General features: G+C 45.9%; 2 protein-coding genes across 2 annotated transcripts in view; one reads left to right on the top strand and one right to left on the bottom strand.

Annotated features, from left to right (window-relative positions):
- Positions 1-2,181: 2,181 nt before the first annotated feature.
- On the top strand, positions 2,182-12,945 carry prob1 (proline-rich basic protein 1). Its single transcript, XM_063203763.1, has 2 exons — positions 2,182-2,354; positions 2,994-12,945. The coding sequence occupies exon 2, from the start codon at positions 3,137-3,139 to the stop codon at positions 11,015-11,017; it is 7,881 nt and encodes a 2,626-aa protein (XP_063059833.1). The 5' UTR covers positions 2,182-2,354; positions 2,994-3,136; the 3' UTR covers positions 11,018-12,945.
- A 6-nt stretch (positions 12,946-12,951) lies between these two features.
- Positions 12,952-15,961, bottom strand: part of slc23a1 (solute carrier family 23 member 1) — a 12,679-nt gene continuing 9,669 nt past the window's right edge. The window contains exons 12-14 of the mRNA XM_063203765.1: positions 15,622-15,765; positions 14,920-15,015; positions 12,952-13,987 (exon numbers count right to left, since the gene is read on the bottom strand). Coding sequence (XP_063059835.1) covers positions 13,728-13,987; positions 14,920-15,015; positions 15,622-15,765 — 500 coding nt within the window. The 3' untranslated portion in view covers positions 12,952-13,727. The remainder of the gene's footprint in view (positions 13,988-14,919; positions 15,016-15,621; positions 15,766-15,961) is intronic.

The raw sequence follows: 15,961 nt of genomic DNA, 5'->3' as shown, positions 1-15,961 counted from the left end.
GTGCTGGGGCCCTTTACATTACCTGTTTCATTTAGACCGGATATTGACTAAAGGAATCCCCTTTGTTAACTAAAGCTATTGCATAAAGTAGATACAAGCATTCATACAAGCCACTATTATAATTTATACTATAACAACATGTTTGACTGGACATTGTACCACCTTCATCTGCATTTTTTCTCAGATTCAATATTCGCCTAGTTAGTACATTTTGGAGGGGCAGAAAGAGTCATTACACTCACTCAAGCGGAAAACAGCAGCGATTACAAAATGTTTCTATAAATGTTGAGTGAGCAAATATTTAAACTGATAATGTACTCTGTGAACTCATTGCCAAGGGCCTACTGAGGATAGTATAGCTATATTGGAGTGAGAGTGCAACAACCTCATTTCAAAACGTTCATGAACTGAGTTACACTATCAGACATTTTACGTAAACACCGAAATGCCATCAATAAAAATGGTGCACGCTATCTTCATGTGCTTTTACAACTGCAGGACCTTAAGTGTCTCTTAACTTGTCGGTTTTGCTCCTTTAAAAAAAAAAAAAAAAACATTTGCAATGTGTGTTATGTGCAGACAGGATTGAATCATTGACACGTTTTTATTATTTTTATATATTGATTAAATATACCACCATCTGTTAAGTCTGCACTCATGAATGAACACACTGTGAAACTATAAAACTGGTTGCATATGCATGCACTTTATACTGTATACACTGCACGGTATACTATAGACACAATATTCATTGTACATGTACAGTATGTATTAGGGATCAGGGATTGTTCAATACAGCAGACTGTTTAATATTCTGCATAATGAAAAGTCTCCCGTATATTTAAGGTACTCTTAACTTTATGAATTAATAGTGATGGTTAATGACTTTTCTTTGTCTATTCTGTTTGTAGTAGTTCAGTTTAGGGAAGGAGCTGACTTCCTCTTTCACCAACAGGTGGCATCATTATCACTTTGTTTATCATTCAATCCTAACCACAGAGATGCATGAACCGTCATACATCACAGTCAGAGAACTTTCAAACCAAACATTCCCATTGAGGATTCATTGCTAAAATGATTTATTATTGTCACTTGTGATCAAAGACGTGTTTACCTTTTTAATAGAAGTCATAATTACAGTAACACAAACAGATTAAAGTGTGTCGTTACTGAGATTCCCTTGTGTTTCTTTGCAGAAATAGCCACCAATCCACAGCTTAACTTAGATCCCTTATCAAGCAAACATTGTGCGTGTTAGTATGCACTTACGGGATCTCCTGGAGTGTGTGTGGGAGGGGAGCTACAGAGCTCATATTCATCATAAGCATTTCACAGCATCTAACCAATTGTCACTTGTGAGATAAATTGCACTAAATGCCCATTCATACTGTACAGCCGCCCCATTGCACACACACACACACACACACATGCACGCACACGGGCACACACACCCACACCCAAACACTGGGCTCTTTTCCCAGAGCTATTTGGCACCTCACCATTTGCACATTTCTCACAGAGGAAATCACCACCATCATGTCATGATCAGCAGGAATGCAATGGCAGCCAAGGCAAGGCCTTCTGGCACCATCCCTCAACAACCTGCTTCAGTATGACAAGCGGAGCGGAGCCGGAGCCTAGCCGAGCGCTATTAAGTGATAAGCGGCAGTTTATTCAAGGGGAGACAGAGTGCTTTCCTCACGACTCTCTAGCCATCCTATCGCTGGCTGTGAAATGCAGTCCCAGACACACTGCTCTGGACTATATGTGCTGTTTACAGCATGTGCCTAAAGGCCACCATATGTTGTGAGTCCTGTGACCTCCTCCCCAACCCCATCAACCCCCCACCCCTCCTCACCCCACCTTGCAACCGCCCCACCCCAACAACAGCAAACATATACACACAAGAGCAAGCTATTTGAGGCGGCCATTTAGTTTGCCGGGTACTTCCCGCGAGCCGGAGTACCCGCAGGACCCCATATCTCTCCCCGACCGATGATAGTGTTGTGGGGCTGGCCGGGGTCTAAATTTAGCCCTGCCTGTGACTGTGACTTGCACTTGCCATGTTAACCGCATTCCAGAGGCATGCACGCTCGCTTGCTAGCTCTCCGAGCCCCTGTCTGTGTCTGCGACTGTGCTTAAGCCTGGTCAGCACCTGCTACTATATAGCTAACTGCCACATCCAGACCAGCCGCCTCGACTAACCTGCCCTGCACCCACTGGGCCTGGACCACATTACTTGGGTTAAGCCTCAAGAGGGGCAACAAAAAAAGAAAGGGGTCTTGGGGCATCTAAGACAACTGCTCCCTGTCTGCCCTACCTCCCCCCATCAATCCTGGTGCCGTTTTTGGAGGGTACGTGGCCTAATTTCTTGTTTTAGATTTATTATAGATAGTGTGATCATGCGCAATTTGAAGGTGGATGACTGTTCTTTTCTCGTCAAATGCCGACGCCCGTTTTAACTGTGTGCAGAAATAGTCCATGTCTGACTATTGCTGTAGGAATGGTTTTGCTCAGGTTAGTTGTATGGAGTTACATGTCGTGCCCCATAGTCAGGGGAGATGTGCCAACATGCCTGTGCAGCAGCACTATGGTAACTGGAGCCTGGCTCACTATACACACAGGGCGCTGTTTTGTTTGTCACGTGGCTCATACGTTTTTATATGATATGTAAACACTAGGGGGTATAATAGAGTATGGCCCATGCTTTGAATGAGGAACAGAAATGCCATTTCAGCCATAACATACTTTTGATCTACTTCACATATGTGCAAAAGTAGTATTACAGTAATTTCGAACTTAATTATCAGCTCCAAAAACCCTTCACGTAACTATGATATTGTAGGGTTTTTCTTTATTGTTTCAGTTGCCAATGCAATTTTATTCCAGAAAAAAAAACGTTTCCAGCCAGTCCTGTTATTTTGAAAAGCACTCTCTGGCTTTTTGTAACCCTGCCCACTCTTCTCTCTCTATCTCTGTCTCACTCTCCGCAGTCTTCCAGAAAGCCCCCAGATTCTCTAACACACTGCCACTAATAGTCGGGAGTGAGAGGCTTCAGTCGGCGACCACAAGTCCTCCAACACGGAGTAAACAACGCCGGAGTGAACTCATCTGTGCAGCCCGTTAAACCAGTGCCATGACAGATCGTTCTATTCCTCATGATAGCTTTGAGGACGTGTGTCTCTCGTCAGACGACGAGCAGGAGCAGAAGCAGGAGCAGGAGCAGGAGAAGGAGGAGCAGGAGTTTGAGAAGAATGACAGTGTAGTTGACGACGACAGGAGTACTGCTGCTCCCAAACCTACTGGGTTTCGTCTATTTCTCATAAACAGCGGTGGAGAGCCGGCAGTGCTTTTAGTTCCTGTAGTAGAACCTCAAGCTGATGGACTTTCCGCATCCGAACAAGACCTTGGCAGTGAAACCCCTGAGCTCCACAATCCTGTTCAGCGAGCTCCTGAGACCGAGGCTGCCAAACTTCTGTCGACTATACAAGACGTTGGCAATGGATCCTCTGAACTCAATGATCCTACTCGACAGCAAAAGCATGAGGCTGCCACACTTGTATCATCTATGCAAGACCTTGACAGTCAAACTGCTGTGACTCCCACTGAACAGTGTGAGAATGAGGAAGCTTTACCCATTTCATCTGTACACGAGTATGGCAGTGACACTGACCAGCTTTCCTCTACTACTGAACAGTGCAATTCCGAAGCAGTTTTGCCTCACCCACCTACACATGAATATGGCTGGGAAGTAATTGATCAGCCTCCCTCTCCTATTCCTCAGTGCAAAACCGAGGCAGCGGTACACCTTTCATCTGAACAAGAGTCTGGCAGTCAGACTGACCTGTCCCTCTCTCTAACTGAACTGTGCGAAACTGAGAAAGCAGTACTACTCTCATCTGAACAAAAGTTTGGCAGTCAAACTGAACTGCCTTCCTCTCATACTGCACAGTGTGAGATTGAGGCAGCTTTAACTCCCTCATCCGTGAAAGAGTTTAGCAGTGAAATTGACCTGCCGCCATCCCATATTCCACAGTGTGAAACTGAGAAAGCTATACTCCTCTCACCCACCCAAGAGTTTGATGGTGAAACTGACCTGCATCTCTTACGTACTGAAGAGTGCGAGAATGAGGCAGCTTTAACTCCCTCATCTGTGAAAGAGGTTGGCACTTCAACTAATCTGCTGCCCTCTCCTATTCTGCAGAGTGAACCCAAGGCTGCTTTACTTCTCTCATCCGCACAAGGGTATGGCAGTCACACCGACCTGTCTCCCTCTCCTACTGAAGAATATGAAACTGAGAAAGCTGTACTCCTCTCATCGAATGAACGAGACATTGGCAGTCAAACTAACCTGCCTCCCAAACCAACTGAACAGTGTGAAACTGAGGCAGCTTTACCGCTCTCACCTGCACAAGAGTTTGGCAATCAAACTGGCCTGCCCCCAACTCCTGTTGAACAGCGTGAAACCGAAGCATCTATACTTCTCTCATCTGAACCAGAGTTTGGCAGCGGACCTGGCCTGCCTCCAACTCCTATTGAGCAGTGTAAAACCAAGGCAGCTTTACTTTTCTCATATACACAACAGTATGGTAGTAAAGCCAACTTTTCTCCTTTCTGTGAGAGCGAAGCCGTTTTACTTATCTCATCTACACAAGAGTTTGACGATGGAGACAGTGACAGTGACACCTGGGGCTCATACTGCACTGCAGTCTCCTCTCTGAGTGACTTAGACGACTCCCCTGACAACGAAACATGTCCCCCCTGCCCAGGACCTGCAGGTCACCTTGATGACCCGACCCCTGGGGTCAAGAATCCTGTTTCTGTTGGAGAGTTCAACAGCAACAATGCTCGAGAACCTTCTACACCCATACAAGTGTATGGTGATGCTGAAACTGCTGAGATTGAAAGTGAAACAGTTGTGCCTTCAGAATCAAAATACGAGAGTGAATCAGTTGAAAACATTGCTCAAGAACACCTAGCTCCCAGCCCAATGTGTGGTGATGATAGAACGGCTAATTATGATGGGGAAGGTGCTGTGACTTCAGAATCAAAATATGAGAGTGAATCTGATGTTCTTCTCTCATCTATTCAAGATGTTGCTGAAGATCCGCCTACACCCGAACAAGCGTGTGATCCTGAAACTGCTGAGCGTTATAGTGAAACGACTGTGCCTTCAGAATCATACTATGAGTGTGCACATGTGCTTCTCTCATCTATTGAAGACATTGCACAAGAATCCCTTGAGCCTAGACATGTGTGTGATGCTAAAACAGCTGAGGTTCACCCATTTGTTGTGGAGCTTGATGGTGAAACAGCGGTGCCTTTAGAATCAAAACGTGACCGTGACATTTTTCGGGAATCTGCTGCACCCAGACATGAGCTTCACAGTGAATCTTATGTGCCTTCAGAATCAACATATGAGAGAGAATCTGATGTGCTTCTCTCATCCATTGGAGACATTGCTCAAGAACCCTGTACGCCCGAACAAGCTTGTGATCCTGAAACTGCTGAGATTGACGGTGAAACAACTGTGCTTTCAGAATCAAACTATGAGTGTGCATATGTGCTTCTCTCATCTCTCGAAGACATTGCTCATGAATCCCCTCCACCCACACAAGTCTGTGACACCAAAACGGCTGAGGTTCACCCATTTGTGGTGGAGCTTGATAGTAAAACAACAGAATCAGAATCTGATTCTGAAAATGAGAGTAAATGTTGCTTGACTCTCTCACCTGTTGAAGATATTGCTCAAGACTCCCCTGCACTCAGACAAGAGTGTGATGCTGAAACTGCCGAGGTTCATCCGTTTATGGTGGGTCTCGATAATGAAATTATTGTGCCTCCAAGGCCTGTATCAGAATGTGGAGGTGAATTGTATGCCCTGCTCTCATCTATTGACGACTTGGAAAGTATAATTGCTGTGTCTCCAACACCTATTCAACAGACTAACAAAGAGGCTGCCACATTTCTCTCACCTGTACAAAACATGAAGAGTGAGACTGCTCTCATCCAAGGTCCTGTTCAACAGTATGACAATGAGGCTGTTGTGGATCTTTCGACTGTACAAGACGTTAACACAGCGGAGGACAAAAAATCCCCCCCTTACTCAGAAACCGCAGACAGCCCTGCAGTCAGAACTTCTGAAGTGAAGATGTGTGCCCCTTGTCCTCCACCCAGGCGTAAGAAGAATCAGAAAACAGCTCAGCTTCATGTCCCTGTTCCCGTACTGGAGTTCGACAGTGATGTCGCTGCAATTGTTCCTTACAGACAACATTGTGATGATACAACTGTGGAGCACCACTGTTCTGTGCAAGAGCTTAACAGTGAGACAGCTGTGTCTCAGGCACCTATTCGAGGGAGAGGAGGTGAAGTTGGCGAATGCCTCTCATCTAAAAATCATCTTACTTGTGACACTGCTGTTCTTAAGTATGAAAATGAACCTGATGTACTTCCCTCACATAACCAAGAATATGGGCATGAAGCCCTTCAAAGTGAAGCTTCTGTGTATTTGCCTCCCATCAAAAAGAACAACAATAAGGCTGATACCCCTCCTTCATACAAACGTGATCCTGAGACCCCTGTGGGCAAAGGATGTCCACGTCAAGTCAAGACAGCTAAAATCAAGAGTCCTGCTTCTGCTGTTCAGTGTGACAGTGAACCTCCAGCTGTCTTTGAAGAGTGTGATAATGCAACTGTTGGGACTCTCCTGTATACACAAAAGCTTGACTGTGACACTGTGGTGGCTGCAGTTCCTATTCAAGACTGTGAAAATGGGCCTGCTATACGCCTCTTATCTACAGAAGAGGATAAAGCTTGCCCCCCCTGCCCAGAAAGTGCAGAGCGCCCTGAGGTCAAGATTGCGGCCCCTGCTGCAGTGTTGTGCAGTGACACACCCCCTGCACCTCCTCCCAGACGAAAGTATGACAACAAAACTACTGAGTTTCCCATTCCTGTAAAAGAACCCGACACTGTGACTGATAAAGATAAGAGTTATGCTTCTGTACTCTCCTCTACTGAAGAGTATGAGAACAAAGCAGCTGTACATTTTGCGCCCCTTCCAGAGAGTAATTTTGTTAAGCCTGCATTGCTGGAGCTGCACAGTAAGACTACTTCACTTCTCTCGTCTTCTCCAGAGGTACACAGTGGAAAAGCTATACATCTATCTCATATTCAAGTATGTGAAAATAAAGCTGCTCAAGCTACGTGGGACTTGGACAGCGACATGGCTCTATTTACTTCTCCATTACAACAAATGAACTCTAAAACAGCTGTACTTCCTTTGCTAAGCTCCTCAGCTACATCGCCTGTGGCCAGTGAATCAGACATTTCATACAGATCGCTGTCGGTGAACAGATCATATAAACCTATGGAATGTCGCATCTCACCCAACTCTCTCTCCGCAGCACGGACCTGCAGGCTAACTCATCAAGTGTCACCATTGCTTGCGGGAACGAACAAGGGATTCGATCCAACAGCCCACCACAACTCAGATATCAGCGCAGTTCAAACAGGTCACGTGCCTTTGTCCAAGCCCTCTACGTCCCCGAGAGCTAATACCCCATCGAGAGATATTGTTAAAGTCAGCATGACCAATCATGCTGACACAGACACCAGGGCAGGTTTCTGCTCACCACCTCCATCGTCCAGCCTCGACACTATTTTGATCACGCCCCAGGGAAATCAATACAACCGGGACGGGGCGAGGGAAATCAGTGGCAGCATGCCAACAGAGGTGCCCCCGAAACAGGGGCCATGTCTTGCAGAGGTTGCCGGCAGCCGTGTGGCTGAAGCAGGCAGGCCGTCCTGGGGCCAACCTATCACATACAGCCAGCCGGAGGAGGGGGAGGGTCAGGGCATGGAGGCCAGCTGCAGAGTGGAGCAGACTGAACTGTCACTCACGGACAGAAATAGAAAAGCGTCTGCAAGCTGCATCCCGACACTCACAGGCGATGCGCGCAAGTCAGGAATCCCGGTGCACTGTTATTCTGAGTGTATCCTCGCAACCGGGCAGCAACACCAGCCGCAGAGCGCCACTGAATTGCGAAGGTGGCAAAAGCAGAGCGGCCAAGTCGCCTGGAGGTCTAGAGTGGTCCCTCACAAAGTTATCGGCAGCTCCAGAAAGGACTTCAGCGCCACGCAGAAGCAGAGCAGTGGAAAAAACAACATGGGCACCAAGCTCAGTCAGACGGAGAGCGAGGTCAAGACTCTCAGTAACCTGCCAGCAAAGACATTCTCCTGCCCAGACACAAATTATCTGGATGTTAACAACCTAACCTCCAGTCGGCCCTCCTCTACGGAGCCTTACACAGACAGCAGTAGTCTAAATGGCTGGGCGGCAGAGGTGGAGGATGGCCACGGTTTTAAGCTGCCCATGCCGTTTTCGCAGACCCAAAACAACACATCAGCATGCTCCGAGGCCAGCAGTGTGGAGTGCATCGTTGTGGCCCTGGAGACACAGGAGGAGGTGCAGAGGGGCAGCCTGAAGACGGTCCCAAAGAGGCAGATACAGCTGAAGAGGAAGGACACAGCAGAAGCGATCGCCACGGAGAACCACGACCAGAATCAGCCCCAGGAGGCTCCTCCGACACCCAGCCGCCCGCGAGACATCTTCCTGCGTCAGCACAGCACACCGGCAGCCTTCCACCAGGAGCCACATGGGCCCGAGCAGAGGTCAGTTCAGGCCGTACGTAAACAGAGGCTGCAGAAGTCCCTGTCACTGGACGAGACTTCCAGCAAAACAAAAATCGCCTCGTGTCTGATAAAGAATGTGCTGTCGAAAAAGATGCAACACGAGCAGGGTTTTCGGGGTGCTGAGCCTCAGGAGAATGCTGTTGCCCCACTCAAGGCGGCGGCACAAACCAATGGAAATGTAAATTACCAGCCTGCCAAGGAAAGCACCCCAGAACTTGACACAAAAATGAACTCGAATTCAACTGTTTCCACACAGCACAGGGCCCCCTCACAGAGTCCGCCGCTGAAAGCGCCAGTCGGCTCAATCAAAGAACACATCAGTGTCAGTTCCAAAACCCAACAGAAACCCATGATGAAGCATAGCTTTAACCCTCTGTACCGCACAGCACTTGGACGGGCCGAGTTTCAGTCCCAGAGTGACAGCCCAGAAATAACCGCCGCGGCGGATGGCAAGAAAGCAGAGAAGCCAATCCCCAGGGACGAGGCAGTGCTGCTGCCTAGCTGGAGCCCGGGGGACAAGCTATCCTGTGACTCAGCAAAGGGCAAAGCCTGGAAAACGAGCACAGCGCTAAGCACGGCGGCCACAGCCTCCTCACAGGCCGGACTGAAAGCCACACCCGAGGAATGCGGCGCGGCAAAGGGAAATCTTAAACAGCAGCCTCAGCAGCAACAGCAACAGCATGTCAAGACCCAACTAGCAGCCAAGACAACGTGGGAGAAAGATGCCAGGAAGGATAAACTCAATGGCACCGCAGACGTGCCAGTGCAGAAGATTTCCGGTCTGCTTTCTGATCAGGAATTGAGCTCAGATGAGAGCCCTCAGCCCCTGACACCAGAGTGCCTAGTGGGAAGCCTGACAGAAAAAGGCGAAAGTAAGGCACCAGGACATTATGGTAACCCAAGCACTCATGATATATTGAAAGGAATTGCACCAGTTCATGTGGTTAGAGATGTGAGAAGCCTCGTGAAAAACACCTACAATCTTTCATTCCGAGGATCTGATGACACACCACTGGGATATGAGGATGGCGGTCCCTCTGGCATTGTAAAAGTAGTCGCACCGCAGTGCCGGAGAGTGGGCGAGAGGGGCAGTGCATTGGGATCTGTGGACAAACACATGGGGAAGAAAGCCCCCACATCACCAGCTGCCCAGGTGGAGAAGATAAGGGATTTAAGCGCTCAACACAATGGTCCCAGAGGAGGCCTGAGTAAGCGCGACACAGGATTTACAAAGGTTAGTCCAAACAGTCTGTTTACTGCCAGCAGCTGCCCTGAGCCGAGTGGCGTGGCAGGAATGGCCGGCAGTGCAAGCTTGTGTAAACTTGACGCCCCGAGTGACAACACAAAATGTAAACACGCCAAACGGGCGGAGGGGCCGCCACAGGCTTTACCGGAACCCCCCTCCGCAACCATGAAGCTGCTGATTGATGGAGATGTTTTGGCAGCTGTCAAGCAGCAAGAGCAACTTCATCAAAGGCAAGGGCCTGGCGAGGAGGGCCACTCTCCGCCTCAGGTGATACCTGTACACGGCTTTGCCACGGCAGCTGCGGCCCCTCAGTGTTTCACGTCCACATCGCTCCTCCGAGATAGCTTCGTGAGCCCGTCTCTGACACCTGTGCTCACGGCTGCTCTCTCCCCTACCCAGGTGATGTCTGCTTACTACTACAAGCCCAATGCTCTGAGCTATCAGGCCATCTCTCCGCATGTAGGCACAGTGGGTTACGTGCAGGGTCCCATGATCCTGCAAACGTCAGCGCAGGCGATCCCATCCGCCGGAACTGGTACATTGGTGAAGCACATCACGGACGATAGCCGGCGAGCATCGTTGAGCTCCCACGCAGAGAAACGCTCGGGACACAAGGGCTCGCCGAAGCAGACTGGAGATGGAGAAAGCCAGAGAGACGGGAGCGGTGATGCTACAAGGCCCTCTCCAGAGGCGCAGCAACAGTACCTGTGCGGCACCCAGACTATCGTGCTGGCCCCCGAGGGCAGACGCAGCAGCGCTGGTACTCTTTACCCAGAGCTGAGTAGCAGTGCTGGGCTGATACACGGACAGGCCGCCGGACCTCGACACCTCCTTGTGGACCCCGAGACGGGGAGGTGCTTCTACATGGACGTCCCGGCACAACCACAGCCACAGCGGAAGATGCTTTTTGACCCGGAGACATGCCAGTACGTGGAGGTTCTGCTGCCCCAACAGACCATGCCCAGCGCTGTCATGTCTCCAACGTGTGCCGTGTCTCTACCCTTCCCTGCTGTGTACACCCCCAACTGCCTCCCCTACCTGCAGTCACACGCACAGGTACTGCATCACCCGGGACCCTGAGGTGACTTGGGGGGGTAATCTTAAGGACTGGCGTAATGCTTTCAAATAAGCTGCTTATAGAGGATGACCATGGGGCTGAGTGTTTTGGGTGTGAATGCCGGTTTCTGGTTAGGGAAAGTTTTCTCTTTTCTCTATGCAATGTGTATGTATCTGCTCTTTTGATGTGTTGAGATTCATGTTTGTTTTTTCTTCCATATCACAAAACACACTGCCTTGAATTTGCCATATTATTGTGTGTCGGTGTAAAGAAGTAAGTGTGATATTGTGTATCTAACTGCAGTCACTGTGTAGTCTACTTGAAATCAATGTGGAAAATTATTAATCAGTGGTATTAAGGACAGGGTGGTAGACAAAATGTCTTTTCTAGTTCATAGCTGTATCTGACCTAGGTTTTTATCAGTAGTTGGGTCTGCAAGCTGTTCCCAGCACGGAGGCTATTTTAACAACCAGAACATTCAGTGTGACATTTAAACAGCCAGAACATTGTGCGTTTATCTGAGCTTTCTGTTTTTTTTTGTCTGATTCAATGTGTACAATGAAAAATCTATTTGTATTATGTATTCTTAGTTATGTCCTTTTTATAGGAATGAGGCAGATCCTGTATTCAAGATCTAAATTACTGCTCAAGATGATTCCTTACAAATTACTGTCTTTCAACAATCATTTACAGACATTAGTTAATTAATTTGATGTAATATAGTAGTCTAAAATGTAATACACATAATACAACTAGGCTACACTAAAATAGTCTAAAGGCTTAGCTTTGACAGAAAATGCTTCCCCCACAGTGGTTGCAAATACTCCGCGCCTACTACTATGTGAGAAAACATGACCTCTACTTGAAAACAGGATGCCTGTTGAATCAAAGGCAGTGGCAGTGAATGGAATGCATCTGTGACAGTATACCTCTAAAAAGACTGTTACGACTTCGTAAGTACAGTACACATTTGGAGCACAAAGATAAGGCAAAGGGCAAAGGCAAGGGGAGGTGTTTGACCTAGTGTAGGGCTGACGCATGTATGTGGTATTGAGGAGAGACCTGGCAAGGCATGACACGTTTTCATGGTTCTCGCCGTGGCAGGGGATTGTGGGTTGGTGAAAATGGTTTCCGTGGCAACGCATGTGATAGATGAAGTGGTGCTCACTTGGTGTTCTGTACAACGAGTACTGCAGTGAAGACACTCCACTTCCTTAAATGAGCTTAAGAGTTGATTTATCCGCTCTAGTATTTTGGAAATGATAAATAACAGCGGAGTGAATTACGAGTTCTTTTTTTATATACAGTGTGGTATGTAATAGCTGAAAGTAAGCAAAGAGGGGTGAGGGGATCTCTCTTATGCATCACTGTTTACTGGGAGTGTTTTGTTTCTATCTGTACCTTAAATGTCACTGGGTTATTTATAAATAGTAATGTTTGATACAGAGCCTCTCAAATTAATGTCAGGGGATCAATGTTGCCATGACTGATACATAGTATGTGATTTCTGCAACATGCCCCTTCTTACACTAATTCTGTATGCACTGGATGCTCTGTCCTCTCCTGACTGCATTGGATTCCAAAGTACACTAAGCTATTTTTTCAGGACAATATTGCTCAATTAATGGTAAAATGGCTTGAAATCTTTTTCAACTTTGTAATTACAACTTTCTTGTATTCATATTTGTAAATAGTTGACACTTACTGTTGATCGATATTTCTTTTACCCCACTGCAGCACACGGTGGCAGAATAACTATGTGGATCTAAAATGTTTGCATTTGACTTTCACTCCTACTAGATATATGAATTGCACCTTTGTACTATTCCATGCCTGTGTTTTAGTGCTTACCTCTTAAATGAATGCATAAGTTACGACATGGATCACTTGAATTTAAATTTTGTACACTTGAGAAGTAAATAAATACAACAAACTTAAGAAATGTTTTGGTCTTGACTGTATTACAGTGGTTTATTAAATGGTATCAGAAAACATACAAAACTGAATTGTGAGAAACATGAAGCAGCTGTTTTGGTGTCTGTAGTGGTATAGATGAGGACCTTTCTGACTGATTCACACTGATATTAAGGGTATCAAGTAATAATAGAAGGGGTAAAACACATTTCATTAAATAGTTAATTTAAAACAGATTTTTAAGTGGAGCAAGTTTTCTTTGTTATTTTGAGAAGATGAATATCACCATACAGTCTGGACTTGACTTAATAATGAACAAAACTAGGCAATCACCATTCACATAAATACACTTGAACATACACATTTACACATCTTCCTAGGTAGTTTTTAATGATTCATAAATAAATCAACATAGTGAAAGTGCAGCTCAACATCTAAGTTCAGCTATCTAAGAAAAGCGCCGGATACACAGTATTTTAAGGTCCCGGTTATGTCATTAGGTACAGTTTTAAAAAAGTATGTAACACCATGTACTTGCACTGTCCCTTAAGGTTAGGTATGTACAATTTAAGCACATAATATTACCTGTACATACAATAAAAGAAACAAAAATAAAGTCTTATCAAAACACAAATCACAGTTCTGCAGTGCATCTAGTATACACAGGGCTGCTGACAACTTTGCCCGGGCCTGCGACAAAGGCCCCTCTCTCAATATATACAATGCAATGAGGACAAAATTCTGGGCCCAACCCCTCTCCATGGGCCTGGAATAACTGACCCCTTTGTCCCCATCTGCCGGCTTCCCTTCATATACAGCTTATACCTTGGTGCCGGTCTCCCTGATGGGATAGTCTCCCTCCAAGGTCTCGGCGTCTATCGAGTCGTGCTCATCATTCTTGGACTTACGCAGACGGAAGCCCTGGAACGTGGGGCAGATGGGCAGCCGGCGTAGGCAGGTGGCGCGGCGCACGCAGCCCATACCGATGGGGAAGTCGTACGTGGTCGACGTGTCCAGTGAACTCTCACCTGAGCCGTCGTCAGACTTCCAGTCCAGTAGGCCGCGCTCTTTCAATGTGCCTGTGAGAAGGGGAAACGGCTCTGAGTGTTTGTACATGATATCATTCAGTAGACTTATCATTCAGTACATCATTCACTAGACTCGATATTTGATGGGTGTGATAAAACCCCTGTCCTTTCTAATACAATCACATGATGTTAAAGAAACTAAACCGGTAACACTTTAGAATAGTGGATGCAAAAAAGCATTATAGAGACTTAATAAATAATTAACTATTGATGAACAAAACATTAACAAACGTTTGTAAATGACTAGGAAATGTAAAGAAATGCTTGTAAATGACTAGGAAATGCTATGTTAATATTTTACATTTATCAAACATTTACAAGTTGCTTGTAAATGAATAAAATACTCTGTTATAAGGTGTGTAAAATCTTGCAGATATCATTTGTAGATATTTTATTAAGCATTAATAAAGCTTAGTTAATAATAAATACATGTGTTAATGTTTTATTCATCATTAGTTAATTATTTACTGAGTCTTTACTAAGGAACATTATTATAAAGTGTTACCAATAAATCAAATGGTTCTTTAACATTGAAAATGCCAGCTTGTGAAAAAATAGCACAACATGAATGATGCTTCTCCTGTATTGTGCCATGACAGAGATTTAAATTAGGGTGCATCCCTGGGTCTCAAAGAACACTGGAATCCCTGAACCCACCTCACAGGTGTCTTTCAGTTAAGGCAGTTAACGCATCCATGGAATGCAAAGGGAAGCCTAGTGACAATTAAATAATCCAAATTACTGGTACGTAAGTCCCTGTGTAATATGTAACACAATGCTCTACTTTCACATTTCGAAGCGTCCTTGGTAAATCATGAAGCTGCCCTGCAGTCGTTTTACAACACTGGAAATCCTGGTCAAATATAAACCAGGTTACGCAGAATACATTTTCTTGAAAGTATGCAATGCCCGAAGCATAATACCTGGAATGGTATTGTCGAGTGCAAATGCGATGAAACCACCCACAAACATCTCTGTTGTCAGTAGAACAGTGAAGATTTGATCCAGCTCAGGGACACCTGCAAAGGCACACAAAGTTCATGAGAAGACGACCCAAGGCCACTTGCTCCTTTGCTCTTTGCTTTGACATGAACTGTAGGTTCATACGGCATCATGTTTGTGCATACACTAATATTTTCAGACTATAGAAACTATGGAAGAACATGGCTTAACAACATGACTGATATCGTCATAGTTCCCCCATCACCAACTGACCTTTTTATGATTTCGTGAAGTCAAGCTTTATTTATATAGTATATCATATGTATATCGGTCACTGATGTTTTTAGAAGCAGGCGTCAGAGTGGTGCGATCCCAGCTAATGTCACTACTGTGTGAAGGGGGTTCCTTCCTGCGAGTTCTTCCTTGTTGGACTATTACATTACTTAGTTGTAAAACATGTTTAATTTATATAGAAAGCAAAAATGATCACCCCTGACTTCAGCTACTAAAGCCGTCAATGACCCACGTACGGGGTAGGCCTACAGCATTTAAAAAAGCCTCACATAAAATACAAAAGGATAACACTTGAAAACAAAAAAGATCAAACGTTATTTAAATAATTACAATTCCAAAATAGCTAAGACATGGTAAATTAGCAGGTGAATTGAGACTATCAAGATGACCTGTTTGGATAGCTCCTGGGTGTGCGTCCAGGTAGCTGGGCAGCATGAGGCCCGAGAACATGGAGAAGCCCAACACAAAGAGGTTCCTGGAGGAGTTGAGGTCCACACTCTGGAGGTTGGACAAGCCCACGGCCGTTATCATGCCTGTGCAAGTGAAAATAAGATGTGAAGAGTGAAGAGACTTACACAAAGTATGCTACATGCACAGACACTTGGCAGCTTAAAAGTTAATTAAACTTTGTGTGTGTGTGGTGGTGCGGGTCTCTATCTAAATTGCTAAATGTATGTAAGTGTGTGCTGTGTGTTATCATATGTGCAAAGATGTGTGTAATGTCTCGTT

This window comes from Engraulis encrasicolus, chromosome 7, assembly GCF_034702125.1.
Source record: "Engraulis encrasicolus isolate BLACKSEA-1 chromosome 7, IST_EnEncr_1.0, whole genome shotgun sequence".
Classification (NCBI taxonomy): Eukaryota; Metazoa; Chordata; class Actinopteri; order Clupeiformes; family Engraulidae; genus Engraulis; species Engraulis encrasicolus.
The sequence above is the reverse complement of the archived record's forward strand: the minus strand, read 5'-3'. Positions and strand labels throughout refer to the sequence as shown.

Excerpts from the sequence above, each read along its gene's own strand:
- prob1 (XM_063203763.1), top strand. The coding sequence starts at position 3,137 with ATGACAGATCGTTCTATTCCTCATGATAGCTTTGAGGACGTGTGTCTC.